This window comes from Orussus abietinus, unplaced genomic scaffold, assembly GCF_000612105.2.
Source record: "Orussus abietinus isolate OABI.00-Male unplaced genomic scaffold, Oabi_2.0 scaffold18, whole genome shotgun sequence".
In the NCBI taxonomy this organism is placed as follows: domain Eukaryota; kingdom Metazoa; phylum Arthropoda; class Insecta; order Hymenoptera; family Orussidae; genus Orussus; species Orussus abietinus.
Window position 1 is genome coordinate 767260 of NW_019396011.1, and position 26586 is coordinate 793845.

At 53.0% G+C, this 26586-nt stretch overlaps 3 protein-coding genes across 3 annotated transcripts in view; 1 reads left to right on the forward strand and 2 right to left on the reverse strand.

Moving 5' to 3' along the window:
• LOC105700318 (octopamine receptor beta-2R) overlaps positions 1-26586 on the forward strand; it is a 79353-nt gene that overhangs the window by 24368 nt on the left and 28399 nt on the right. The window lies entirely within an intron of this gene.
• LOC105700236 (facilitated trehalose transporter Tret1-2 homolog) lies at positions 23064-24383 on the reverse strand. The gene is made up of 3 exons (XM_023434507.1): positions 24132-24383; positions 23779-24067; positions 23064-23556 (listed from the first exon to the last, which is right to left on the reverse strand). Exons 1-3 carry the CDS (start codon positions 24381-24383, stop codon positions 23144-23146), a joined length of 954 nt encoding a protein of 317 aa, XP_023290275.1. The 3' UTR covers positions 23064-23143.
• On the reverse strand, positions 24547-25051 carry LOC111674365. Its single transcript, XM_023434503.1, has 2 exons — positions 24960-25051; positions 24547-24875 (listed from the first exon to the last, which is right to left on the reverse strand). Exons 1-2 carry the CDS (start codon positions 25033-25035, stop codon positions 24595-24597), a joined length of 357 nt encoding a protein of 118 aa, XP_023290271.1. The 5' UTR covers positions 25036-25051; the 3' UTR covers positions 24547-24594.

Genomic DNA, 26586 nt, shown 5'->3' on the forward strand with positions numbered 1-26586 from the left:
TCTTCGTAAAAAATGGCCGGTATTTTGTCTCCTCTTTGATTTGTCTCTCCTTCTCTTCGCGGGGGGGCACCATCGAGATGGCAGAACTCGGGCCCGCGGATTTCGGGCTTCGAGGAGCGAGCTGCATAAATCTCGGCCGGAGGGAGGAAGAAAATATTACCCGGCCAACCCCTCGCCAACACCGTCCACCATTTACATGATACGCCGGCCCGGAGAAATATTAAGGTATCCACCCGGAATCTCCCCTAAATCATGCCGAAGAAGAAGAAGGTCCGCCTTTGCCGGCGATCGAAGACAAAAGGGCGCGCCCGGGGGATGATTTCGCCCGACGAGATTCCCCAGGGAGAGGTTCTCGGTCCGCCACAGGCGAGACGTTTCCCTAGACAAGGAAACCACCCGAAAGTCCCTCCCTAGAATTATCCCATGTTTTTTACTCTTCTTTAAGAAAATAAAAATCGCCGATAATCGCGAATGTCCAGGTTAGTCGAGGGTGGGTATCGATCGGGGGATGGAACTCCAGAGCTGCGCCGGATCTTTTCAGCCAACTTCACCCCTTTCATGGAACCTCCCTCGAGGCGGGGTTTCCGGCATGTGTCCGAATTCTCGCCGTTCCGGGCCTGGCCCTTGGCCAACTGTTATCGCGATATCGCGTTATCGCGTCGAGAAATAATTTCGGCTCGGACGGGTGGGTGCCATAGGATCGATCTTGAGAGAAAGTCGAAGGAAATCGGGGGACAATCGGCACGACCTCTTTGTCGAATCGAGGCTCGGTGACGGTCGAATCGAGGGGTGCAACGTTTGTAACGGGGTTGGTCCATAATTACGGATGCCGTATCTCAAAGCGCGTCTCTCGGCGCATCCGCGCCTCTATCTATCCCGAAATTCATGGACCGCTCCCCGGGGGGATGCCGCGCGCTTACCGCGTTTGCATAATATTACCGCAACGCGGCCGCCGCGGAATCCGTCGCGGAGTCGCCTAACGGATGGGCGTTACCCCGCGAGGGCGCAAAATACTGCTTAATTACGACCGCACTCGCCAATTGGACGGGCGATGCTCCCCTCTAACCTAACGAGCTCATTCAGTCCGGATCGCCTGATCCGATTACTCGCCGAGTAATTCCCCAGCGGTCGGGAAATGACGCGCAATTCTGCAGGCATTCATTCCCTGGGGTTTTCATTCCGGGGGTTGACTTCCCCCTGGACTTGTCGGGGTACTTTCTGCCCCTTAAACCTCCTAAGACCCCCGGATACTCTCGGGGAGCAAGTAGTTCTCCATCATGGTCGACGTCCGCTCCGTTCGGCCACTCTTCGAGGTAACTCCAGCGGTAACGAGGCGGATTCCTGACGGTGGGTGTCGAGGAGTTCGGCTTTTTATTTCCGGCCTTGATTCTCCTTCCTTATCCTTCCCGAGATGCTTTCCAGCCCTTACAAGGAAGGTCCTGGCTATTGAAGCTCGGAGGTCCAGACTCAAAGCTTGAAATCCAAAGTCTGAATCTTTGAGCTCGAGTCCGCAACTCCGAGCTCGAAATTTCAGGTTGGAAATTCTAGCTCGATCCTCGAAATTCGAAGTTTGAATTTCTGAAGCTCGAATCTGCTACTCAAAGCTTGATATTCCAGCTCGAAGGTTCAAGCTAGAAGCTCCCACGTCAGTCGCAGTTTTCCCGAGGGAATTGGGCCGAGTTCCAAGAGGACGGGCGAAGTTTCCCCCAGGAGGCGAGTGCTGGTGGAAATTGAATCCCACTCGATGATAAAAATCGGCCGAAAGCTCAAAATATTTCTCCCCTGTGTCAGGACTCCTCCCTCGTGGAGGAAGAAAATCCACTCCGCGTAGAATAAAAATAAAAATAATCTAGAGCATCTACTTGGGCGATGCTTGCGCCGAGAAAAAAAAAATTTCTTTTCTCGAGGGTAGAGAGTATTCCGAGCTTGCGATCGCTTTTAAGCAGCCCCGAATTGTCGGGTCGCCAAACCAGGGTCGGGTTTGGCCGGGCTTTCCCGATAGGGTCAATCTCCCTCGCACGTAAGCTTGCAAGCTCGTGCTTTGGTTGTTCTTCGGAAGGGATTGCGCGGCGTAAGGGCCGCAGTTTCCACAGTCAATATTAACAAATGATCGCAAGCTCCCGGCACTCGGCTCGGACCGGGCTGAGCTTTACGTGACCGGCATAAGAAGTTATTTCCGGCCTTCGAGTAAGGAGCTTTCCCACCCCCTCCACCTTCCGAGGGGGTCGAAATCGCCTCTTTCGTGGAATTTAAGACGAGCTCCTCCCTTGGCCATTGACACCAAGGCCGAGTTCGATGGGGTGCAGATACCTCGAGGGGGTGCAACGAGTCCACCCTCCTGGTACTCGAAAGCTCGGTCAACTACCAGGACGAAATCCACTCCTTTGTCCTTAGTAATCGCGCCGGAAATGTAATTAGGAGCTACTCAGGTTAGGGGATGGTGAAATATTCCGGGTAAATAATTGACGAAATTTGCATATTCGAGGAAACGTTTCTTCGGTTCGGTGGATTTCCTTTTCAGGGCAGGGTGCATTTCGAAAAATGATATCTAGTTTTTCCTTTCGATTCGTCGGCTTTTTCAGGATTTCCTTGGGAGAGATTCCTGGGGAGGATCCCTGGGATTGATTGAAATCCGATCGATCTCCTGACGGGGGCAGCCTCTCGGGGCTGGAGGATCTCTTAATGAGTTCGGTCCTCCCGTTAAAACGACGGGGAATATTGTCGGATTATCGGAAAATCGAGGAAATCGCAGGGCCCCGGCGGAACTTTCGCGATCGAATTTTAATTTCCCCCGGGGAATGTTTTCCCGGGCTTGAATTTATTGCGTTTGCCCCGCTGGAGAAGAAGCTCCCTTAACCCCTTGCAGACCCGTCATGCAAAATTCTAATAATATATACAAATTTATTAACCACAAAAATCTCACAAGGGTCAGGACCTTACTTTTTAAAGCAATTTCTTTTCTCAAACCCGCCAGTGCTTTTATCGGCGCAAATTTACCCGAATCTTTTAAGGGGGTCGATCGAGTTTGGATATCGATATCAAGTGTCGGCGAGAGAACGCGGGACGGAAGTGGGATCAAAATGGACTGCCGACAAACGGCGTCGATGAGGCAATTTTTATTCCGTCCAAACAGCAGGATCGAATCGTTTTGCCTGGAAATTATCCCGCGGGAGTGGCTCGTCAAGTTGGGTTGGCCACTCGGGTGGAGTGTCGGGAATGGAAGGCCAGTTTCCACGGGAGCGAGCGAGAGGTTCCCAGGGGACGGGGCGAAGGGGACGCCTCGTGGACCGGAAGTGGAGAGACAGGGGAAGATACACGCTTGCAGAATGCAGCGCGAACGGTGCACAATGACGCGATGCAATCAGCGAAGGTAGTCGTGCACTGCGTCGCTTATTGTCGATTTCTCCGCGGCCGGGCTCGGCTCGTTTGTTCGTTCGTTCCCTCCCGAAACAATTCGGTTAACAGCGGAGTCTGTTATCGGCCCGATTGGAGGCTCCGTGTCCATCCCCATTGATAATAGCTACTCCGCCCGCCGAGAGTTTGGCGGATTTTGCGCCCTAATGGCGATCAGTCCCCGTTGGATCCTCAGGGGTGGAGGCAACGTGCCTTATCGGAGCAGTCCCTGGCGCGATAAAAATTCTATTGACAGTTTTGAGAGTTATGGGAATTATGGATATTAAAGAGAAATTAAAATCGCAAGAGGTTTCATTCACCTCGGCGAATGCAAACGTTTGAAAATACGCCAGCAACGTTAAGCTGCTCCGAAGTACCCGTCTACAGACCGAAGTCGATTGTCGGGACGAGGGTCGAAATTAGCCGCAATTGTCCGGCCCAGGGCTCTTCCTCCGCTCCCGGAGCTTCCGGGGGACTTTTCATCCCCGAACCTCGCGACCAGCTTGAAAGAAGCTCATATAGGTTGAGTACACACGGAAACCGGGACGCCAGGGTGCTTTGACATCTTTTGGGTGCAGGTCGCGGTTAACGTGCATTCGGTGCATCCTGATGCACCCTCCTCGCTTCCTTTCCCCGGAGCTTAAAAACCCACCCCTACGCGTAACCACCGGGAAAAAAATATTTTTTCTCCCCCCAAGAAATGATTCCTTTGCTTAGGACCTCCTATAATCACGTGCTGAAATGACAAAAAATTATTCGGTGCCCCCAGCTTGGAGAAAACCTCTGGAAATATTTGGGACGTTTCATATACGTGGAGACCCGCCTTAATTTCTGAAATTTCCATTCGGTGGGGCCGGGGAACGTCAAAGCGACTCGGACACCGGAGGAAGGGGTGGACAGGTGTCCGTTTCCGGGGGAGTAAATCCTCGAGACGTTTGCCGGGGTCGTTTTCAACCCTTCCTGGGTAGAGGATCCAGGGAGGAGATGTTAATTCGCGAAAGCGAGTCGGCACTTCGGATAGGGTGCCGACAGGGGGGCGGCTGCATCGATTTTGGCCCTTTGTCGTCGGGACGCTCGTTTGGTGCGCCGGTGCACGTATTTGCATACGCCTAATTTATTTACCGTCGCATCGCGCGGGAGCTGCACTTCTCTGCATAAACGGAGGCCGGGGGGTGGCGTACTTCCGGGGAGCGTGGGGTTGAGTAATTCGAGTTTAAGGTGCGCCCCAGGGGGTGGCTTCGCATGTACTCTCGACGGTGCGTTCCGATCATTCCTAGTTGCAATTGGCCCGCAATTTGGGCTGCCTTTGATTACTTCGGGTTGCCCTCGATTATTAACATTCCACTTTAACCAGCCGACGGCTGCGGGGGTGGAGGAACGCGCCCTGGGGGAAGGCGAGCCCTTTGAGATGGGCGACCTGCGGATGGGCGCGTCATTTGGGGTCGGTTTTCTCCGTAGATGGGGATGCTTTACCGGGAGGTGTCAGACACTTCGCCCTGAAATGCTCGGCGAAACTCGGAAACTACTTGCCCGACCCACCACCTTGTTCCATAAGGGCGAGCAACCCTTTACCGCCTTGTAACTGGATGCTGGAACTCGCGCTGGTCTTATTTCGGGGGTGCATCCCGAGCACCGGAGGGAACCTTTCGAAAACGAATTTCACCCACCCTTGACTGAAATAAAGTTTTCTCCCTCAAGGAGATTATTTCTGTAAACAGAGTTGCAGAAACCGCAACGTCAAATAAATGTACTCCACGCTAAAAAAAATGCCGAAAGTTTAACTCCGATTCTTTCCATCGAGTACTTCGTATCTTAAGACAATAATTTTTTTTTTTCGCATTTATGTTGCTTTTCATTTTATCTCGATGATTTCCCAGGATGGATTTTTTTCTACCGAGTATCCTGATTTCCCGATATTGACGCATGTCAAGGAAAGTAACCGAAAGGGTGTTTTATATCACCTTGCATCTATTATTCTTCGCAGTATTGGACTCTTCAATTTTTTTCGTGAGGTGGGATATTTTTTAGGAAATTTGGGCGAGCCGGGACTCCTCGATATCCCATTGATTACCTCGTAAAAAGGACGCCTGGCGTCGCGGGACCCATAAGCCAACGCCGCGGAATACGACGCCTGTAAACGCGCCCCTTTTTCTTTATTTCCCACCGCGTGCTTTCGGCCTTCCCTGCGTTTCCGCAGCCGAGAACTTCCTAGGAGCGGGTGTATATCATGTTCGCGTGCAGGAGACAATGGCGGCTCGTATACTTTATCCACCTGTCGCCGGTGAGCAGTACCGATCGTTCGGAACTTTTCCTCGGGACGTAAGGCGTCGTCTCCCCAGGGCTTGCAAAATTCACGGCCGGATTCTTCGACCAACTTTTAGCCCCTCCACCTGAAAGGGAAGGACGCATCTGTCACCTGGGAATTTTTCCTCCATTATTGCAATCCCCCTAAATCAATAAAACGCGTCGACATAAATAACGAAAGTCCCGCCTCGTTTATGAAACATTTCTGCAAACTTTACCGCGTGAACATGGAGGCTAAAAGAAAGGTCCCGACGCCCTTGAAATTTCGAATTTAAATAAAAAAATGGTTTATACGTATTTTTAATATTTTCCGTAAACAGTGAAATTTCCTGGGGGGCCGGGACCTTCCTTACAGGTTCTATATTCACGTTGTAATGTTTTACACGATTCGGTACACCCAGTTTGGGCTTTCGGACCCCCTTAACATTGGAACTACCAAATGCAGTCGGAATGACTGGTTTCGGATGGATCACCGCGGCGATAAAAAAAAAAAAAAAAAAAACTGGCCGGTAGTTCTAGCGTTCATCATCTCCTGCATTTATTTTTGAACAATTCCGGAATACGGGGGAGTTTGAAATGGAGCTTGATCGATTTGTCCGCAATCGAGAGCGGTGCACCGCCAGGAGTTGCAGGGTGCATTGTGCAGTCTTCGCACGTTTCCACCTGACGAGTCGGCCGAATATCGCGGGGTAGAAATGTGCACCGAGCCGGCGACGCGGCCCCAGTAACGCGGAATAATATCGTTATTTTCCGCAGGAGCGTCGCTGGATGATAATTCATTGCTCGGCGACAATTTCGGGGGAGGAGATAATTACTCCCGGACTCGTTTCGCCGACCGCGACGAGAATTCCGCGTCCGCGTAATTCCGCAAGCCCGATCCGGCCGAGACGTCCGCTCTAGCGGAATAATTCCGTCGGAGGTTTGGCCGAAAAAAGTGAGATGCCCAACTTGCAGTGGTCAGTCTCTGGTCGGCCGATCGTAGTTGCAAGCTCTATCGTCACGTCTGCGGAGGGCCGACGATCGGAAGCTGCAACTGGGAGCTTGCGGAAACGTGACGGAAGCGACCACCCCCTAATGACCCCCAGGCCACGGTTTCGGGATAAATTTCCACGGACGCGGCTCGCAAGTTCCGAGTCCGGTTGCAGTAGATAAAAACAAGGGAAAAAAGGGAGGAGCTTAAATTCCCCCGGGAAGAAAGCTCCACTCGATCGGACGTGATCGAAAGGACTCGGTGGAAGAGCGGGGGAGATATTACGGAAGGAAGCTGCAGTTGGAGAAATAAAGGGAGAGGGGGTCGGACATGATCGAGATAGCTTGCGGTCTGGAAATATCGGGAAAACGGGAATGAAGCTCCGGGGGCGGGGGCAAATCCCCCGGCGGAAATAATTGCTGCAATTAACTACTTTTTAAAGTTCCCGGCCGGTATAGGGAGCCCGAGGAAAGCTCTCCGGGGCCTTCGACGAGAGGCGGGGGCGGAGCGAGTAAAAGCTCGCATCCGGGAAGCGGATCGAAAGCGAAGCTCGACGTTTTAACCGGTACAGGTGATTGCGGCTCGTGGGGCAGGTCAGGGTACCGACCGCGGGCGATTGTAATTCCGCGGGGGCTAGGATATTAACTTGAGAAAGAAGAGCACCCCCCGATAAGGGTTATCGCGAGCATCGTTAGGCAGATGCAATCGTCCCTGATTCGGGGCAAGTCGAGCTTAACTCGTTCCCGAAGAGCTTGCGAAAGATCTCGCACGCGACCTGCATATTCCGGAAGACGCGATTACCCGAGGAAAATGAGAAAATTCGGAAACTTAGGGAGGTTTCCGATCTCTTGAATCTCCACCTTGGTTTAACTTAGAAAGGCATACTTTCGACGCGATTAACCCTTTGGTGCCGGCCGAGGTCGTTAGCGCTTTAAAACGACGATATATCGTTGTTATCACGGCCGTTCCGCGACCGATCGGCCGTCTCGTTACGGCCGCATCCGTTTCGCCGCTTCTTTGAGGGCCGTTCTCAGAGACCTGTCCGCATCCGCCTCGGACCGGGGGTGCATTATTACCGAAGCTTGCGGAATCCGCAGCCCGTTATCCGCCCTTAGCGAGTCTAAGCAAAAGAGTGCGGAGTCGCGGGGGTCGCCGGCGGTCCAGGAGGGGGAAAGTCGGGGGGGTCAGGGAGGAGAAGGAGGGAAAATGCGGAGACCTAAAGGGGTGGAAAGAGAGGGAGTCGCGAGTAGACAAACCCGGGAGGGGCGCGAAGGGCTGGTGTAAAAGAAAGCGAAGAAGGGGTTTCGGGGGTGGCTGGAGGGGGGAACGCGGAGGGAGGGGAGGCCGCTGGTAGGCAGAGACTAAGGGTGGACGAAGGGGGTGCTCCATCGATTCACCCGGGGGACGTGCATCCAGCATCCGCTCGGCTACCACCCACACCCCCGTGCCTACACCTATGCCATCCACCCCCCCGCGAACTTAAGTCGCGACTTGGCCGTACAACTATTTCGCCCCCGCACCCTGGACCGCGATCTCGAGATTTATCACGATTTCTCGAGAATTCTCACGATTTATCAGGATTTCTCACGATTAATCGACCTTATCTCTCGCGTGATAGATTCCTTCTCGAGGGTGGTTCGCACCCCGATTGAAACGTCAACCTGACAGTCGCTCTCCATGTCCCCTTATGCACCCCGCGCTATTTAGTCCCCCTCGAAATGATTTTAAGCAGGGGCTGCTTTATACTATTTTCTCTCAGTAGTTCTTCCTTTCTCTTCCTGTTTTCTCCCCCTCGCTGATTATTCGTCGGAGGGGCGAGATGAAACACCTTTCTTGGGTCCGTCTCCATCCTCCACTCTGGCGCACCCCTCTTTGGTACTCTCTCTCCATTTTCTCTACGAGTCTTTGTCTGCATCTGTTTTCCCCTTTCTTCGGGGCTCCATCCGAGGGGTAATTCGCGGGGGATCCGCCTCAAAGAGCCCGGCGATGACATCGGAGATGCATTGCGAATGCAACGATAACGGGCGTGCAGGGCCTCGGGCGAGGCGGGATCGATTGGCGCAGATTTGCATGAAAAACGGCGCGGCCAATGAGGAGGCACTTTAGTCTTCGGAGGAAATCTGCACCGATGCATCCAGCTGGGATTTTCTAAGAGATTCGACGTTCTTGAGAATTCAAGTATCACTTTGCCATTTCCGGGCATTTCGTTGTCCTGGAAATTTTTTTCACACCTCGCCTCGACCCCATGAAAAGGTACTTTTTATCAGCTTTTCCCGATTATCGAGAGTAATCTCTGGGTCCTGGCCTTGGTCCGCGCACGCCTAGCGCGTAATTACGTTGCGGTCCAGGGGGATGCTTTCGCGCCGCTCGGCCGCACGCGTTACACGAAATTGCGTGAGCGATGTCGATAATCGCTTTCAAGAACCCCTAAGCGAGTTACACTTTGCAAGGCAAGTGGCCGTTCTTTCGGAAAAAAAAAATGTATCCTTCGGAGGAACCCGGGTTAGGCGCACATGGCGGTCTCGCAAGACTCAAAGAGCGATATATCGACGTTGTCCCCATTACCCCCCGGAAATTATACATAAATAGTATTTCCCAAGTCATTGTACATACTTCTGAAAGTAGACGACGAAATAACGAAGCCTTCTTTGTTGGGAAAGCTCGTTGAAAAAATACAAAGAGGACTTTAGGAGACTAAGGGGCTCGGAAGGATTTCCACGTCGAGTGATTAATAATTAATAATAGTCGGGACCGCTCGGGAGTTTTCCTCGCCGAATCCGATTTTCAATCCTTTCCTCTGGTCCGTCGTCGCTAATGAGAGCGGATCGGCATGGAAAATTTCGCTTTGACCGTCGAGGCGATTCGTTGCCGGGAAATCGCGACTTTGACGGACGAAACTATTTCGGAGTCGTGGTAGGTGCACTTTCGCGATTTCCTCGATTTTCCCTCGGAAATGTCCTCGGCCGAGTTGTCATTAAATCCCATAATTTCCTCATATCGGATGATTTCGAGGGAGCTTCCCCGTATTTCACGGAGTGCGTTTCCGCTCTCGAGATTTCCGCAGGAAATGTCCGGAAATATGGCCTCTGTGGAAATAGGACTTCCACGTGGTCGATGTTGGTTTTTTAGGGGTTTCATTTTCTTTCTTCGGCCCTAGAGATACACGTAGACGTAGAAAGTCGGGTCGATTCCGGGTTTCCGGAAATCCTGTCCCAATTTGGCCGGAATTTCGAATTTTATCGGGATTTCTTCGGTTCTTTTTTCGGTCCCCGAGGACACGTAAACACGAAAAGTCGGGTCGATTCGGAGCTTCCGAAAGTCCCGTCCCAATTCGGGGAGAATTAGTCATTTCTTTGATTCCCCGCGCCTCCCGCGGCCCGTAGAGATGGAAAGTCGTCGGCGATCCGGAGCTTTTGGAAGTCCTGCCCCTCCGGTCGTGCCACATCGCGAGCATCGGCCGAGACCTGGGCGTGACTGGAAACCGTGTCAAGCACCGAGCCGAGTGACTTTGTACGGGTCGCCGGGGAAAATGAAAGACGAAATTAAAGAAGCGGGAGTTTCGCCCATCCCTGGGCAAGGTCTCGTCGAAGACTCCCGTTTTGTGGGTCGCGATCGCTGGTAAAACTCCTGAGTGATTTTTCTCCCCTAATAAAAGAGCAAGTCCTAATTAACTTTTCAATTCTTTTTTTTTTCTCCCCGGCGAAAAGCGGGGGCGAGGCACTCCTTAATTCCGCCACGGTATCCGGCCGCGTAATGAATTCATGGGATGTAAAACTGTCATCTGGCACCTCGGCCGACACCGGGTAAGTCCCGGCCTCGTAAAGATAGCTTTTCGAGGCTTAATCGAATTTTAATGGTCTCTTCGGGGTGCTTCATGATTAGAACGCCGAGTGGTGGGAGCACTTTGCATGCGAATGCCTCGATGATCCTCCGAAGTCCTTCCGCGAGTCTTAGTAAGACGGCTAAGAGAGGCCAGACTCTCCCGAAGGGAAATCATTAATGCCGGAAATTGGGGCGCGACTTGCCGTATTAAAATTCCCGAAGTTACCGTAAATTCGCCGACGTCGGGAATTAAGCTCCTAGTTTCCTCGTTTTCCCTCTTTCGCTTGCCTTCGGGCCTGGGCGGAGAGAAAACTGGGGGATGAAAATTCCGGGAGTTAATATTTGTTCCCCCATTAAGGCCGCCACCTGCGGACGATGATGGATCGTGTCTGCTTCTCGTCGATGATTCGACATGAATTCGATGATGTCGAACCACCCGACAGATATCGAGGGGATGAACACGTTTAACCCGAAGTTTACCCCTGTAATGTCGCTGCCCATTTATTACCACATTTGTGGAATTTTTTTTTACCTTTTCATTATATCCGCATATTTCCTGCACCGAGACATCTCTCGTGTTAAGGTTTCGCAAATTCAAGGAGGTAAATTATCCATCGGATAATTGCGAATTAATTGGAAATATTTCGCTCGATGTTAACGGTTAAAAGTTAGGAGTGAATTTTGGCGAAGAGTAAGGATTTCATGGCAGGATTGGGCGCATCGCGAAATGGGATTGCCATTTATATAATGCGGCGATTATTAATTCGGATTCCCTGCTGGAGAGATACTTTTCGCGAGCTCGAAATTACGGAAAGCTCGATGCATCGGCTCGCGTGATCGAGTTCGATTAATCGACCCCGAATTAATTGGGAATATCTGCCGAATTTCATGGGATTTTTGCTATCTCCAAAGTGTGCGGATGGGATCGTGATAGAGAGATAATAAAACAGATCAAGAGGGCAATTCTGACCCCTGTAATAATTAAGTGGTTTCGAAACTTTCCACCCTAGCCTCGAAAAGGGGTGAGTCGAGATTTCGCGCTTTTTCGATCCAGCAGTATAAATGACGGCCTTCACGATAAGACTGCAAATAAAGCGGGCAATTAATCCCATCATGATGGAATTTGCAGAACAAGGGCTGCTCTGGAAGGGAGATCCCCCTCCGGTCACATTTAATTATGCAATTCCGACTGACAAAAGCAAACTCCCCACCGCGGCGCGGCGACCACCTCGGAGTCCCTTCTACTCTCAACGACGTCATCACGATTTCCGCCCCAACGAAGGCTCGGGCGAAAAAACGCCCCCCACGAAAGTTGTTTCTAACAACCCTGGCTCCCTTTTTCTCCCCGAGCATTTTTTCGAGAATTCACCGGCTGAAGCAGAAATCCGGCCGGAATGTCCGCCCGGCTCTGTCGTATCTCCGGTACCGAGATAGGTCCTTGGGGGTGGAAAAAGTCGGGCAGACAGGGGTGGCTCTAACGAATCGGCCTTTTCTCAGCGACAATCTCCGAGGGGTGAGACTTCGTTCTCCAATCGGCAGAAGTTCCTGCCCTCTCTTAAATCAGGGGGGCGATTAATCCGATTGTCGAGGCGAAATTGGCTGGTCGCGATACTCTTTCCGAGGTCTTTTGGCGCTCCTCTTCGGAGTCAACCGAGTGACCCCGATCGACTGAAGCTCGTTTCCGTTCCCGCTGCGCTGCTCGCGACCTACCCCAAAACTTGGCCTAAATGTGCCGCACGCGATATACCAATCGATTCTCCTGGAGGGCTTGCACCGAGGAATGGGCTTCGCATTGCGCCCCCGGCTCCAAATTAAACGTTTCCATTCTCACGCCCTCCTTCGCCGAGGATTCGGACCGACTTCCCAAGGCCGAGCAAGCACCTCGAATCGGGCCGATGTAAACCACCCTTAAAACCGAAACGGACAGCAGATCGTTGCGACTTTTCCCAACGTGGGTAACCACCTCCACGATGAACAACGAATCGATTATAATTACCGAGAATTAGCGGGAGTTGGCCGGGAATTTTAGCCTAACCCGATTAATCGGGCGTCATCGGTTTCCCGATAAATTTCGCGAATAATTATTTCCCGGCCGTGGGAATTATTACAGAGTTGCTGCACGTCTCGTTAGCGGTTTTTAAGGGTCGCCGGTGGACGTGGGAAATTATTGATTCGATTTGATCGGAGGGGAAATTAAATTATAAAGCGCAGGGTGGAATCGATGCGGCGTCCAGGGGAGGTTTCCTCGGGTGGCGACCTAACCCCGAACATCGTTAAGATCGAGATCACGTCCTCGGATGCGACTTAGTCGCTAATCATGCGAAAGGTCGGGCGAGGCGATATTCGAGATGAGCCCTCAAAGATAGCCGGTGGTAATCAAAGTTTCCCGAAGTTCGGCCCCCTTCTCGGATACGTGGAAATTCGCGGTCCTTAAGGGTCTCGGTTTCAAAGAGATTCCGGGTAATTAGGGGATGATATCGCGACGAGGCGGCGCCTCCACTCGGGAAACGCCGGCCTCGAAAATAAGCTTCGAGTCGTCGCCAAGGGAAACTCGGTTATCGGGAAATACTCGGCTCTTTGTTTCCGGGAGCTTTTTAAGCTCCCGGGATCGGCAATCGGTTTCTTTTTGTCCCTTTTACTTTGGCCATTAGCCGCGTCGTTAGGAAACGGGGAATCGAACCTGGAGGCTAAGCAGATTAGGTATCGGAACCCCATTGCGTTGGGCAGGAGAAAAGCGGTTTAACCAGACATGCAACCTGGAGAGAAAGAATCGATCCCTTATCTCTTCCTCCTGGAGGGGCTCCGCGAGATGCGCTCCTCTCGGCGGAGGCTGCGGATCTTCGACCGGGTACCACTTCGCGGGATGGGATTTTCCTCCTCCGAAAAGATAATAAACATTTCCTCGGCTCGGGAACCGCGGTCCCGGGTTTTCCATTTCCAGCGAGGGTGCAGCGGCCTCCTCGCTGCAGCCGGAGAGGTGGAGGTCCCCGCGACGCGACGCTTTGGAAAAAGCTCCAAGGGGGATCTGTTCCCCGAGTAATCGAAATTCCACGCTTCGATACGATCGAGTGATTACTCACCGACGGTCTCTCCCATCCCTGGGATCATTTTCCCGCGCACGCGAGCTTTTGCAAAGTTACCCAGGGCAATTACCCTCCCCGAAAATATTACCCGGCGAAAGGTCCCCTCCCTTGGCCGCGATTATTTATCGCTGCGGCAATTCACCGTCGGCCGCATCGCTCGGCGGGAATTTATCGGCTGGCCGGTCTCTCTCGTTCTCATTTACACGCCGCCTAGGCAGCGGCTCGGATTAATGCCGGAATTCCGCGAAAAGACACGCACGGAATTGGCGGAATTGAGTGCGCTCGTTGCGCCACCCCGGGGTGGCGTTTTCCTAGCCGGCTGAGAAATCGCTCGAATTTTTCTCCCTCCCGGAAGGGAAGTTCCTCGTCTCACCTCCCAGGGGATGCAACTCTCTCCCTCTTTCCCTTCGTGGTTCGGGACCGATCGCTCATAAATCCTGAAAATCGGGAACAGCGTCATCCCCGTTGCAGCCCTTCCTCCTTAAGGTGATACGAAAGTGTCATATACGTGCATAAAAAAATTCAACATTACAGTAGTTAGGACTCGCGTGTTAATATTTCGAATTATTCGGTACACCCAGTGTGGAGTAACGTCTTATAAATAATTTGACGTTACGATATACGTCTAGAGTGACCCTTTCGAATCACCTTAATTCAATGACCGTCCTCCCACTTTTGTACGTCCTTTTCCTTCGTATTTCTACCCCCGCCATTTCGTTGCCTCTTCCTCGAGCGGAGTTCCCAACTCGGTCCATTTACGAAACTCAGGGAAGAGTATTTCCCCCAGTTTAGAATTCTTCTGCAGATGCTGCCCGGGTCCCTAGGGGCCTGCGGAGTCCCGACTTCTTTCAGAATTCGACCGTGGCCAATTAATAGCCGCGGCCACTTCCGGCGCAAGTCACATAAATAGGGATGAGGCCTCGTAAAAAGATGCATTTTGGAGTATACTCGGAATTTTCCTCGACAAACTCGCGGTCCCTAGGCGACTCCGTGTCCCCGATTTTCCCCAACTTTTCGTACGTAGGGTCGTCCAAGTGCGAGAAAAATTCACCAGGCCGAGGGCGATGCAACGAGGCTCCCAACTCTGCTGCATTCGCGTGCATCGGCTGCACCCCCACAATTCCCGCCCCCGAGTGCATCCGTCAGGTCATTATGCACCGGGGAACTAAACCGCGGCTTATTAGGCTGGCTCGCTCGGGAACTCCGGCCGAGTTCCAGCGGAATCGTTTGTTTCGCGTCTTCCCCGGATGCGGCTCCCCCCAAGTTATTGCACTCGGATGCACAACGCCGGAAATTTCTCTCGAGCGAGCTAACGCGTTATTTCCCGGCAGATATGCACGTATGTCCGAGCCCTGGGGAATGAAATTCTCGGCCCGATAAGATTTCCCGAAAGTGCATCCTATCTTTCCAAAGAGAAAAGAGATCCGTTAAACATGACGGAAAAGCCTAAAATGTACAGATTTTATCCGTGGAAGGGAGGACGGCGGATTATTTCCGTCAGAGCTACTGTGAAGCTCCTGTCGAGAAAAGGGTTTTTCTTTTTCTTTTTTTTTTTTTCGGAAAATTGCCGGAAAATTCGTGCGAAATCCCGCCAGGATTGCGCAACCCCGGTTAAATTACTCGACGCGTCCGTCGCGGAAAACGAAGTATCGCTCTGCGTTAGCCGACCGTATACGAGTGATTGGCCTGACAAAGTCGGAAATTTAAGGCGGCATAAAATCACTGCATCGCGGAGGCCCCGTTTGCAAAAGGCAAAGCGTCGGGGAAACCTCGGCCTCACGGCTATATTTATGCGCGTCGACCCAACGAGCGCCAATTTCGAAGATAAATTAATAATCGGCCAAAATTAATAATAAGCTGGAACAAACGCTTTCTTTCTTTATTCCGGGTTTTTCATGTCGGATGAGATTTCGCGATAATTTCCATTCCACGTACGAGGGTCCCGGAAAATCCCGGAAAGTCACGGGTCGCCCTTGCGCTTCTCTTGGATTTTTCTTTCTTTCCCTCGTTGCCCTCTTCTCCGGGAGCGGGACCCCTTTTCATCCTCGAGGGCGACACTTCTCTGGGAATTCAATTAACCCAACGTACCGTCTCACCGCGAGGAGAACGATTCAGGGCTGTCGTAACATCGGCCTCCTTGCAACGGCGAGCGAAGCCACCCCTTTAAGGACGGGGTGCATTCGAAAGTGCATCTCGGTGCACGTCCTCGTTTCCGGGGGCGAGAAATTCATTTACCCACCCACCGTCGCGCCGCAAACAGCCGCCTCCCCGGGAGGTCGGATTGACGACGGGGGAGATATCTCAGGAAAATATGGAATTATTATGAAATAAATCTCGGAGCTGAGGGGTAACTACCCCGAGGATTTCTTTGATTCAAAGATATCCTCGAACTTTGGCTTATCTAGGGTGGAGTCCCGACTCTTCCTGTTCTTTTCTCATATCACCGTTATCAGGCATCCACCTGATCGGTCTCCGCGACCTTCTCCACGGAAATCCTCTTTCATTAGCCTACCCAGGGTAACGTGTCGATTTTTCCTTCCATTTTTCTTTATCACCGTTATCAGGCACCCACCTTTTCGCTCCCCCCGACCTTCTTCGCGGGAATCCTCACCCCTTGGCCTACCCAGGGCGGCGTCTCGGTTTTTTCCCTCCACTTTTCCGAGGAGAAGTCGCGCCTCGCATCGCTGCCCTCCGGAGAATTGTTCAGCCATCCGGGCTCGGGCTGAGCGCGGGCGCGTTAACCGCCCCGGGAGAGAAAATAGAGCAGGTCGCGGTCGTCGCACGGGAAATAAGGGCAGGGCGTGAAAACGTGAGAGGAGGAAAAAAATTGGTAACGCGTGAGTCGATGCGTGAGAAGGTCGCCCCGGTTAGTCTCGGGTTGGTGCTTTGACTATACAACTGACTGGCAGCCGTTCGTATTTTATCATACATTGATATACCTCGAGAAAAAAAAAAACAAAGAGAGTAAATTAATAATTAAGTCTAACTAAGCAAACGAAAGTAAGGAAATCAGTCACGTTTCCCAAATACGTGGATTTGATGTCAAATGACGTATGAAATTGTACAATAACCTCATAAGATGAGCCTTTTTTTTTCGCAGTACGGGCTAAGGAATCGGAAGAGATATCGATATGGGGGAGATTCTTGCAGAGGGGGAGGAAATCACGCAGAGGAGGGAAATTGTTCCATTCGGCTCTGATTTTGCCTGCCGGTCGTTGCGGGGGGTTTTCGGCGGCATGGGGTATTCTAGATCATGGTGGCCGAAGGGATCAATGGTGGATTACCGACGAACCGATAGCCCCGGATTATACGTAACTGATTCAAGTTACTTTCCGGATTACACCCGGAGTGGAGTTCCGGCCCCGGGGATTCTCTTGGCTCGGGTGTTCGGAGCTTTAATGAAGGCTCGAAGGGCCCTAATCGCTGTTTATGAACGAGAGGGTGTATGACGTCGTCAGTGGAGTTGCCCTGGATGAAGGGGATCGCCGATGCAGCGATGCACCGCTGCCTCCACCCCACAGCTTCCCCTGATTTTATTTTCATTTTTTTTTTCTTTTCCCCGGGGACGTGTCAACGTTTTATCGTGCCTCTTCTCTCGAGTGTTGCACGCGAAAGGCACTTAGGCGCCATTTCGAAAAAGCTGGCCGTCGCCTTGGAAGCTCCTCTCGTTTCGGGGTGAACTTGAACCGTTTTGGACGGGCCGGCAGGTTATTCCTGGCGGAGCGTCGCGGCGCATTTTCGCGATAGAGAAAGAGGGAGAGAGAGAGAGAGAGCGCCGAGGAAGTTTCGGGGGCAGCGAAACGAGTCCCGACTTTTCCAATTTTCCCCCCTCCCGAGAATGGTCGATTATTCTCCAAGTCGAAGATTCCGGGGCGAAGAAGCTGCGATGCCTCCTCGAGAGGTCCTCCTCGATATTAGCGGCTGAAAAGTTCCACTTCCGCCGGGCTCTGGACCCGGAAGAGAGGCTCTTCGGGATGGACCACCCCCCGGCTCGAGGACAATTTCTAGATCCACCCATCTGCGACCACTCGAAGGCCATTGATATCGCGAATAACTGGTCCTCCCTCTCTTCCATATCGAGAAGAAACTGGGAGGGTGCACGAATTGGCCTGGATAGATATTGAACTTTTTTTTTTTTCTTCCCGTGGCTGGACGTCGAGTTGGGAACCGGAAGCTGCGCTGGACCACCGGTCTGATCTTGACACCTCAAAATTGCAACTCGACAACAAGTAGAATTTCTCGCCGAACTTCCGGGAGGTCTTCGACTTCCCATCGGAAAGTTCGTCGTGCCGACTCGGAATTTTCCTCGGGGAACTGGCTTCGTGGTCTCCGTTCAGGGGGAATCCTCCGAGTATCCCGGAAGCTGCGGAATTTCCGGGCGAATCGCGCGCGGTCTCCCTCGGGAGCGCCTTTGAGGAAGCTCGACTTGCGGGGAGGTCTCCTCGGGGGGCGGAATTCGAGTCGCGGGAAAAATGCTCTTCAGGGTCCGACGAGCACTTAATTATCGGGGATGGATCGGGCACGCGGAACTTGCAAGCTCGTCTCGAATGGTCCATCGGCCCACCAATTCAGGACCTCGAGGGAAAAACGTGGGAAACCTTCGCAAAATGCCCGAGCTTTTTTCCCTTTCGCAAGGCTCGAGCGAGGAGTCGCCTCGACGTGACACCTTGAAGACGGGTCTCGATACCAAGGTCCGAGGCCTTGCTTCAATGGAGCTTGCGGGCCCTCACGTAGGAAACCGGAAAGCTCCGGGTCCGCAAATATGCTGATAAAGCAATATGGATCCCCGGGGAGGGCGAAGGCACGCAATGTCTCGCCCGGCGAACTTGAGACGAGCCTCGCATTAATTCCCCCCGCCGCGACGGAAGCTCGTTTCCAATTTCAAGGGCGCTTTTCCCCGCCTGCTCAGAATTTTACCGAGCTTTCCAGGAAAGAGGGGGGAGGGTCCTTCGGATTCCGAGCGAGCCGGCAGCACCCGAGGAAGAGGGCTACCCTCTTCCTCGGAGCTTTCCAGTTCTCCTTCCATGAGCTTAATTCGACCTCTCATACTTAAGCTGATGCGAAAGTGGCGTCAAGTCTCGACCTCTCGATATATATATATATACAATGACCCTTTGATAACACTTTAAGACTCTTGGAAAAAATTCTGTATGCTCCTTCCAATTAATGTCATCGGCGAATTGGAGCTCTGCGTGCTCGAAATACGGTGTGCGGGAAATTCGAGGAAAATTTGATCGGTTTTGGGTCGAAGGCATTTCCGGCCAGCGGAGAAAGCTCGATTTTCCTCCTCGACGCTTCTCGCGAATCAGGGCTAGACCGAGGGGAGGAAGAATTGGCCGGGGAAAATCTCGGGGATTAATTCGCGAAGCTCCCTCGGTTCATTTATGCGGCGAGCGCGGAATTTAACTGGATTTGCTCGGGTGAAAAAGCTCAGGCTCGCCGGCCCTGTCGAGCTTGCGGATGGTGGCCGACGTACTTTCCGCCCTTTCTTCTCGCTCGCGAGGTCGCCCCTCTGTCGCCTCCCTTCGTTACGGGAAAGGGCTCGAAATTAAAAGTATTCCAGCCAGGAGGGCTTTCATTAAACAGCGAGGGAAAAAGCCCGCCAGGCTATCCGCGTCCTCGCGGATTTTCGAATTTTCGAATTTTCCAATTTTCTCCCGCTCTCCTATCGGACTCGCGTTAGAAAGCTCGAGGTCGCTCGCGATTGTCTCTCGGCGTCTTTTCCGGCACTAATGAATTTCCCTGAATGGTGCGCGATGACTTCTGGCTCGACGAAATACCCGGAAAAACTACCTCAGGATCGAGATCGGACTTTCGGAGGGAATCCGAAGCGTCGAGTGATTTGCGAAACGCGCCGTTTTTAGCGAGCCTCGGTCGCTTCCGTTGACTGGCATCTCGCGGATTATAATAATCCCTGCCGTGTGGACGGCGTTATTTTTGTCACCGTAGTACCGCCGTCAGTGGGAGCCGACATCTGTTTGCAATATCTCAGTTAGAAAGAAAACGCGCCAAGAGGATCTCGGATTTTTTGGCGGACCGCCAGCCGATCCTCTTCGACACTTTCGAAGCCCACCTAAGTCGGAGCGTTTCCCTCGGAATAACGAGCCTCGAAGCTCCGGCCGAGAATCGAGTGTCTCCGTCAGCCGGTCGATTCCTGGAGTCGGCAATTTTCCAGAATTTGTCGTCGCAATTAGAAATTTTGAGTTTCGTTTAACGGGACGTCACGTGAAACGAATCCACGGCGGGCGGCATTTTCCTCCCGAGCGTTTTTTCCCAAAAATACGATAAGGATTATCAGCGCCCACGTTGTTCCTTAATTCCCGAGAAAATGAAGGCGCTCGCCTCGTCGTTTTTCCGGGCGTTGACAAAGTTTTCGCATCGGTCCCTGTCGACGACACGAGCCGCAATAATGACGAGCGATTACGAGAAAAGAGGACGAGTCCTCTCGGTGATGGATCGCGGAATGCAGAGCACTTCCGGTTAATCGAATCTTCCCTCCGAGCGGAGGTAGAGGTCGAGGAAAGGCGGAAAATGAGGAAAAGTCGGTGGATTTTTGCCGAGGTTTATTTTTACCGCCGACTCGTTATTGTCCTCTCGTCCAATCGGACTCGCCTCGGACGAGGATGGATGTCGGTTGCGTCGGTGGGGCGTGATAAGGATGCCAGACCACGTGGGCGGTGATAAGACCGATACGGAGGCGCGGCACGCGCGGCCGATAAATTCGTCGTTCGATCTCGGAATGCCGAAACGTTAATTATCGGCGATCGATCGACTCGAGACGTCGAAGCTTGCACCCGATGCATACCGATCGGCGGGAAATGCGCGAAATTTCTCCCGGCTGAAATAACCACTTTATCCGGCCGCTTCTGCCAAGTCGTGCGCGACATTTCAATGCGCCGACGACGGGAGTCTCGCCACGTTTTATGTAAAACGGGAGCATAATTTCCCGATAGAAATAAAAATACCGTATATTATTCGGAGCCGGTCTCACCGAAATACCGGGAAATATAAATACCCACTGCGGGGTAATCCTCAATTGCCGAGGGTACCTCTCTGGTCCGACCCTGAAAGGAGAAGCCACGGAATAAAAAGGGAAATAAGAGCCATAGGCATTACGGAAGAAACTCGCAGATTTAATACTCCGTGGGAGGAACGGGAATACCGAGGAGGAGGAAAAAGAAGCCGATCCAAGATGACGCGACGAGCCGCCGGAAAAGATTCCGCGTCTCTCCCGAATGTTTTTCTCCCCCGCTCCTCGTGGGCGGACATTCCCCGGGGAAAATTAGGGAAAATCGTGGAAAATCAGGGAAAGCCGAGCATAAACTCCCCGGCCGACTGCAAGTTAGAGCAACAGCTGCTGGACGAACAAATCCCGGTCGGCGTATCGGGCGACTTGGATTTCTCGAAATAACGGAATAATCCCACTAACCGGCGCGCATTTTCGGGTAATTGAGTACTCGCTCTATAATTTACGGGGGGGTTTAGAAATTTACGGGAAACTCGGGATTTAGTGCACCGTCCGACCCGGTTTCGAGTGGCTTGCCTCCGGAGGAATTCGACTTCTCTCCGAGGCAGCCTCTCTTCCGATTTCCGCCGGGCCAAGTAATCACTCGGAAACACCATTTCGCTGAAAGGCCGAGAGAGGAAAAGCGGGGAAAAGGAAGAAAAAAGGCGAGAAAAATCGAGGGAAACTGGGAAAGCGCGGATGCGACGGACTTTCACGGGGACTCTTGGTGGTCCTTTCGAGGGGCGCGATGCACCATTGCAGCGGGACCGGCGCATCGGCGTCGCGACGGTGTTGGACGAGATGAACGCGTAATTGGACCTCGGGATTTTCTCTGCGGTGAGGAAGTAACGCAGGTACGAAGGACTAATTAACGACCGCCGTTGGTCTCGCGGCATTCTCAAAGACCGAGAACCATTGGGACTGCAGGGACGCCGTCCATCCAGGTTAATTGACCATACGTGGGCGTTTGCTATGCAATATGCCCCGCTGTCCACGGCAGGAACTACAGTGGCAACAATAATGGGAGCCAACGTGGAGAGCACGGTTGGATTCGCCGCATTGTCGGGCCCGCAAAGCTCGAATGCATCTCCAAGGGACCGGCTTGTCCCGAAAGCGCGGATAAACAATGGGAACTCTCCCGGAGAAAAAAGTGCACCGATGAGGTGGCCCTGCCTAACGAGGGAATAATGAGAAGTACAACGTCGAGTCCGGTGGAAAGGGCGCGAAAAGGTTAATTGACCTAGGAAACATCAATGAGGATATGAACAGCATTTAATAGTACTCGATAATGTTCGGTTGAAGTGGAGGTACCTTCGCAGCGGCGCGGAAAAACGTCCTTTAGTAATTTCCGGACCACGTGCTCGGTGTTATTTTTTTTTTCCCCCATTCTTTTTCCTCGGACCACCGGAATAACTGGCGAGCGGATAAGCGGTGAGTCGTGCTCCGAGAACGCGAACAATGAACAAGGGAACAATCATTAACTACGCGGCGATCCTCAATGCGTCGGTTTTTCGAGTAATGCTCGAGCGCGTGCTCCCGCGGCTCTTTACGAGCGATCGCTCAATGCGTCGTGACGAATGCGAGAAGAAAAATTACCCCACCTGACGGTGCTCGTATTTTGCATTGCAAATTATGGCCGGCGGTGCGCCTGCAACGAAGGCAATAAACGTAGCCTGGATATTCCTTGAGTAGCTCCCAGGGAAGCGAGTCATAGCCGAGAAAATCCGGGATCCTCGAATCGACCCAAGACGAAAAGCCCCCAAAGTGAATTTTCAAAAAGAAATCCCCGACCTATCCAGATTTTTCAGAATTTTCCTGGCGACGAGAGGTTAATCGTCGGTTCGATAAAAACCAGGAGAACCGAAATTTCCGGCAGATTAGCATAGACGGATCGGCGATTCGAAGAGGATCCCGAAGACGCCATCCTTGCCGGTGCAAGGATGTTAAACCAGGAGCGATAAAATGTCTACGAGGGATGCGATTATATTCTTAGGTCCGTTTACAGCCGGTTTACGAGTCCGGAAACGCGTTGTATACAGAGAGGGTCGTCGTTCCCAGCAGTGATTCCGCTCCCGGCAATCCCTCGGGACCCGGGTATCCAGGAGCGCCGTCTAAACGGCATTTTGCAAGGCTGCTTCCATTCAAGGTGCATCCCCTGCACCGTGCGCCGATATTACCGGGGATGCACCGAGTCGGACCGATTCGTGTCGGCTGTTCTGTGTGCAAATACGGGGTGGATTATTGTCTCGCGAGGGGTTGCGCCCCGTTCAGGTTCCCGAGGGACGCCTTGTCGAGTCCCTGACCCATCTTGGCTTCGGCTTGCAATTTCTTTAATTAAAACCCCCTCCTATGGAGGTTATCAATTCCGCTGACAAAAAGGAGGCGAACGGCCCATGGGAGCTGATCCCTGTAACGAAGGGTCCCGTGGGAGGTCGAGGTCGGGATCAGGAAAAATCGGGAGGGCGAGGTCCTCCTTGAAAGGACCTCCACTAGAGCTGATGGCGCCGTTAATAAGGCAAAACGAAAAGCGCGACGAAGGGCCTTCGGTAGCTCGAAACGATGCTCTCAGATTTCCGCGGTCTCATTTTCCTCGGATGTCTCCGGGACCTCGAAGACCTGCTCCCTTTGGAGGTCCAGGAGAGATCTTCCTCGAGTTTCCTCGACGAAGACGCAGAAGAGCGCCGCGCCTGCCCAAGTGAAGACGCAGTAGGTCCAGAGGAGGTGCGACAGACCGAGCTGGATGACGACGACGCCGCAGAGGATCATCATCAGAATGGTGATGCCATGGCCGAAGAAGGCGACTCTGTTGGCACAGGATTGCCGAACCTGGACCGGGAAGCTGTCTCCCAGCATGGCCGAGGGAATAGGTCCTAGGCCGAGGTTGAAGAAGAAGAAGAAGAGCACGACCAGCAGCGGCGACGCCCAGGGGTAGTCGTCGCATATCTGGGGGTCCTCGTCTCTCCACTTGTAATAAAACCCTGGAACCAGGAGATACTCGTCGGAGGAATCCCTTCCCAGGAATCGATCGTCCATGCATCGACGATCGATTCCTGGGAACTCTAATCTGCAACCGATATCCCTGAAGAGGGGAGAAAAGAGGCTCCTCCTTAGAAGTAATAACCCGGAGGAGGCGTCGTCTCTAAAAATAAAATGCTCGTCCCTGACGCGTGAATCGCGAATTATCTGGCTTCGGGGATTACCGAGGAGGCAGAGGCAGAGTGCGACGGCTGCCGAAGACACCGTCAGCAGGATTTTTCGTCCCAGTCGGTCCACCAGGAAGATGGCTAGGACGCTAGACAGGATCTGCACCGCGCCTACGACCAGGGTCTGGTCTCCACTCGTCATGTCTCCCGAATCCATGTTGTCGAAGAACAACAACGACAGGGTGACGAACGGAGTCACTCCGCAGAGTTGTTGCACGGCAGTGGCCAGGGTCGAGACGAGAAGTGCTCGTCGCAGCTTCCGCCTCTTCAGGAAGTCGAGGCTGGTCTGGAAACGGATCATTGGAGGTAGACGAAGAGGACCATCAGAGGGGTCTTCAGGGTCTGCTCACCAGGGGAGACTTCATCGCCTTGGCCAAAATGTGTAGCTCCTCCAGCTCGTCCTCCAATTTGTACTCCTCGCCTCGGTACCACTCCAGCGATCTCCGAGCTGCGTTCTTGTCATCTCTTATCACGTGGTACAGAGGACTCTCGGGGATGAGGTTGACGAGCGCTATCGGGGCACACGCCACGGCGCAGATCAGGCTCAACCTCCACAGGGACTCCGATTCCTCCAGGACGAAGCCGATGACGTAGGCGTACATGATGCCGCAGTTTACGAGTAGCTGATGAAGCATTAAAAGTCGACCCCTGACCTCGGTGTCGGCTATCTCGCCGATGAAGACTGGGGTCAAGCTGCAGAAGATCGCGACGGAGAAGCCGCAGATGATCCGCCCGATGATCACGAGCCAGACCTGGGGGACCGGACTTTGTCAAAGCGTTTTGTCAAGGTGTTTAGTCAATCCGTATGCCTTATCATTTTTTTTTTTCGGAGTTCGATACCAGCTGATCCGCGAAGCAGACGAAGGCCCAGCCTATGAGACTGATAGGGATAGTGAAGAGCATCATGGTTGGCCTACTCATGTCAAAGGACAGGACGAATGGCAGCACTGCTAGGCTTATCAGGCCACCCGCGTGCGGTATCACCGCGACCGTTCCAATTTGGCCGTCACTGGCATTGCCTATTGACATCAGGGTGGACGTGCCGAACGAGGTCCAGCCCAGGTTCACGCCAATCGCGAAACTGCCCAGAGATGCTGGGGAGAAATATTGGAAACCGAGGGAAAATTGTCCTTAAATTAATCCTTCGCTGGGGGAAAAAACTTCCGGCAAGGACTCACCAGCGACGGCTCCTAGGTACTGGTTTAACCTCTTCGGCTTCTCTATGGACACTGTCGTGTTCGATACCGATGTCATTGTCGCGGGTTATTTTTTAAGTGGTTTCCTACTTTTTTCGAATTGCACCTGCGAATGTTCGCAAAGAGGTGCAGCGACATGACTGAATCAAATTCGCCGCAAATCTCGATCGTAAACCCCCGGCGTTGTGTCAAACAAAAGTGCGCAACGCGTAATTGCTCGCAATAACGCTCGTCGATCGACCTCGATCGCGACATATCGATTGATCGGGACGTGAGAAACAAAAAAAGGACAAGTGAGGAGGAAAAACGGAATTCGAGCTGCATCGACGGAAGCGAGCTCTCGAATGTATAGGATTCGATTGGCCGAATTTCTGTCGAATTGTCGATTTCGATGCGACCTTATCGAGGGTTGATAAGGGGAATCAGTTTGTCGCTCATTAGTCTTTTCGCGAGGTGATGATAAAATGCAGTTGGGTGTCCAGAAATAGGATCGGTAATTGCGACAATTGTCAATGATAAGCCGTAGAACGGGCTCGACTTTATTTCGCAGAATAAAGGTGTTGGTCTTGAAATTCGTAAATTCTTAGATAATCTTCATTTAGTCCCGAGTGCGTGCGACAGACTCGCGAGTGAGACGGCGATAGAAGGTCCAGGGTATAAGTGCTCGGCTGCTCGTATCTACGGGAGAAAATTGATCATCCGGATGATGGTCATTAATCGATTGATCTTCCGAGGTACATCTCGTCCGGGGCGCTCGTAAAGCGAGTAGAATCCATTTTCCTCGCGTCGGTCCGTTTCGCCCTCGCAATTTTGCCCCTCCCGCGTAGCGAGGGTAGCTCGTTCTCTCTCGTACCCACGTCTCGGGGGTACCTCGTTCTCCCTCCCACCTTCCCCGGCGGGTCAGCTGCCTCTCCCTCGGCCGCACGTCGGCGGGTCGCGCCGTCTCTCTCGCGCTCGCATGTCGGCGGGTCGCGCCGTCTCTCTCGTCCCCGCATCGAGGGGTGGTACTCTCCCTCGCGCCCGTACGTCGGTGGGGTCGCTCGCTCTCCCTCGCACCCGCCTCGGTGGGGTCGCTCCCTCTCCCTCAGCCGGCGGTCCGCGGCGCGAGACTCATTCAAGCTCGAGTCGGCATCGCGGCGACTCGAGCGCGACCAGAGCGCGACCGGGCGCGACTCGCCTCAGTCGCGGCCGACCCGTCGCGCCGCGCGGCCTCTCTCGAGCTCCCTCGCGCTCCCTCTTCCTCTGTCACTCGCGCCGCGACGCGCGCCGCGCGCACGCCTCGGGAGATCGCCGGCGACTACCGGCCGCGAGTGACCGCGACTCCGTGGCAGACCTTATCGCGGAACCTAACCGACTCCGATAAGAGCCTCTGGGATCGACGGCGCGAAGTGACATTTCTCAAGATTCGGGACGGAACAGCTGATCGAAGAGGACTTGTGATTTCGTCCTCCTCGAGGGTCCTTATCATCGGGTCGGAAGCGAAGAGACGAGTTATCACCGGCGCGGAGGGATAATTTTTAAGAATCAGGGTTTCAAGAACAGCTGATCGCAGGGAGCTCGGGAGTTCCTCCTCTTCGAGGATCCTTATCACCAGGTCGGAAGCGAAGGG

Bases quoted from the DNA above. Each gene is read 5' to 3' on its own strand.
- LOC105700236 (XM_023434507.1), bottom strand. From the start codon at position 24,383: ATGTACGCCTACGTCATCGGCTTCGTCCTGGAGGAATCGGAGTCCCTG. The intron at 24,068-24,131 runs GTGAGCAGACCC...ATCCGTTTCCAG, and splicing joins AGGCGATGAAGTCTCCCCTG to ACCAGCCTCGACTTCCTGAA. The intron at 23,557-23,778 runs GTAATCCCCGAA...TCCTGGTTCCAG, and splicing joins ACTCTGCCTCTGCCTCCTCG to GGTTTTATTACAAGTGGAGA.
- LOC111674365 (XM_023434503.1), bottom strand. From the start codon at position 25,035: ATGACATCGGTATCGAACACGACAGTGTCCATAGAGAAGCCGAAGAGG. The intron at 24,876-24,959 runs GTGAGTCCTTGC...ATTTCTCCCCAG, and splicing joins GTACCTAGGAGCCGTCGCTG to CATCTCTGGGCAGTTTCGCG.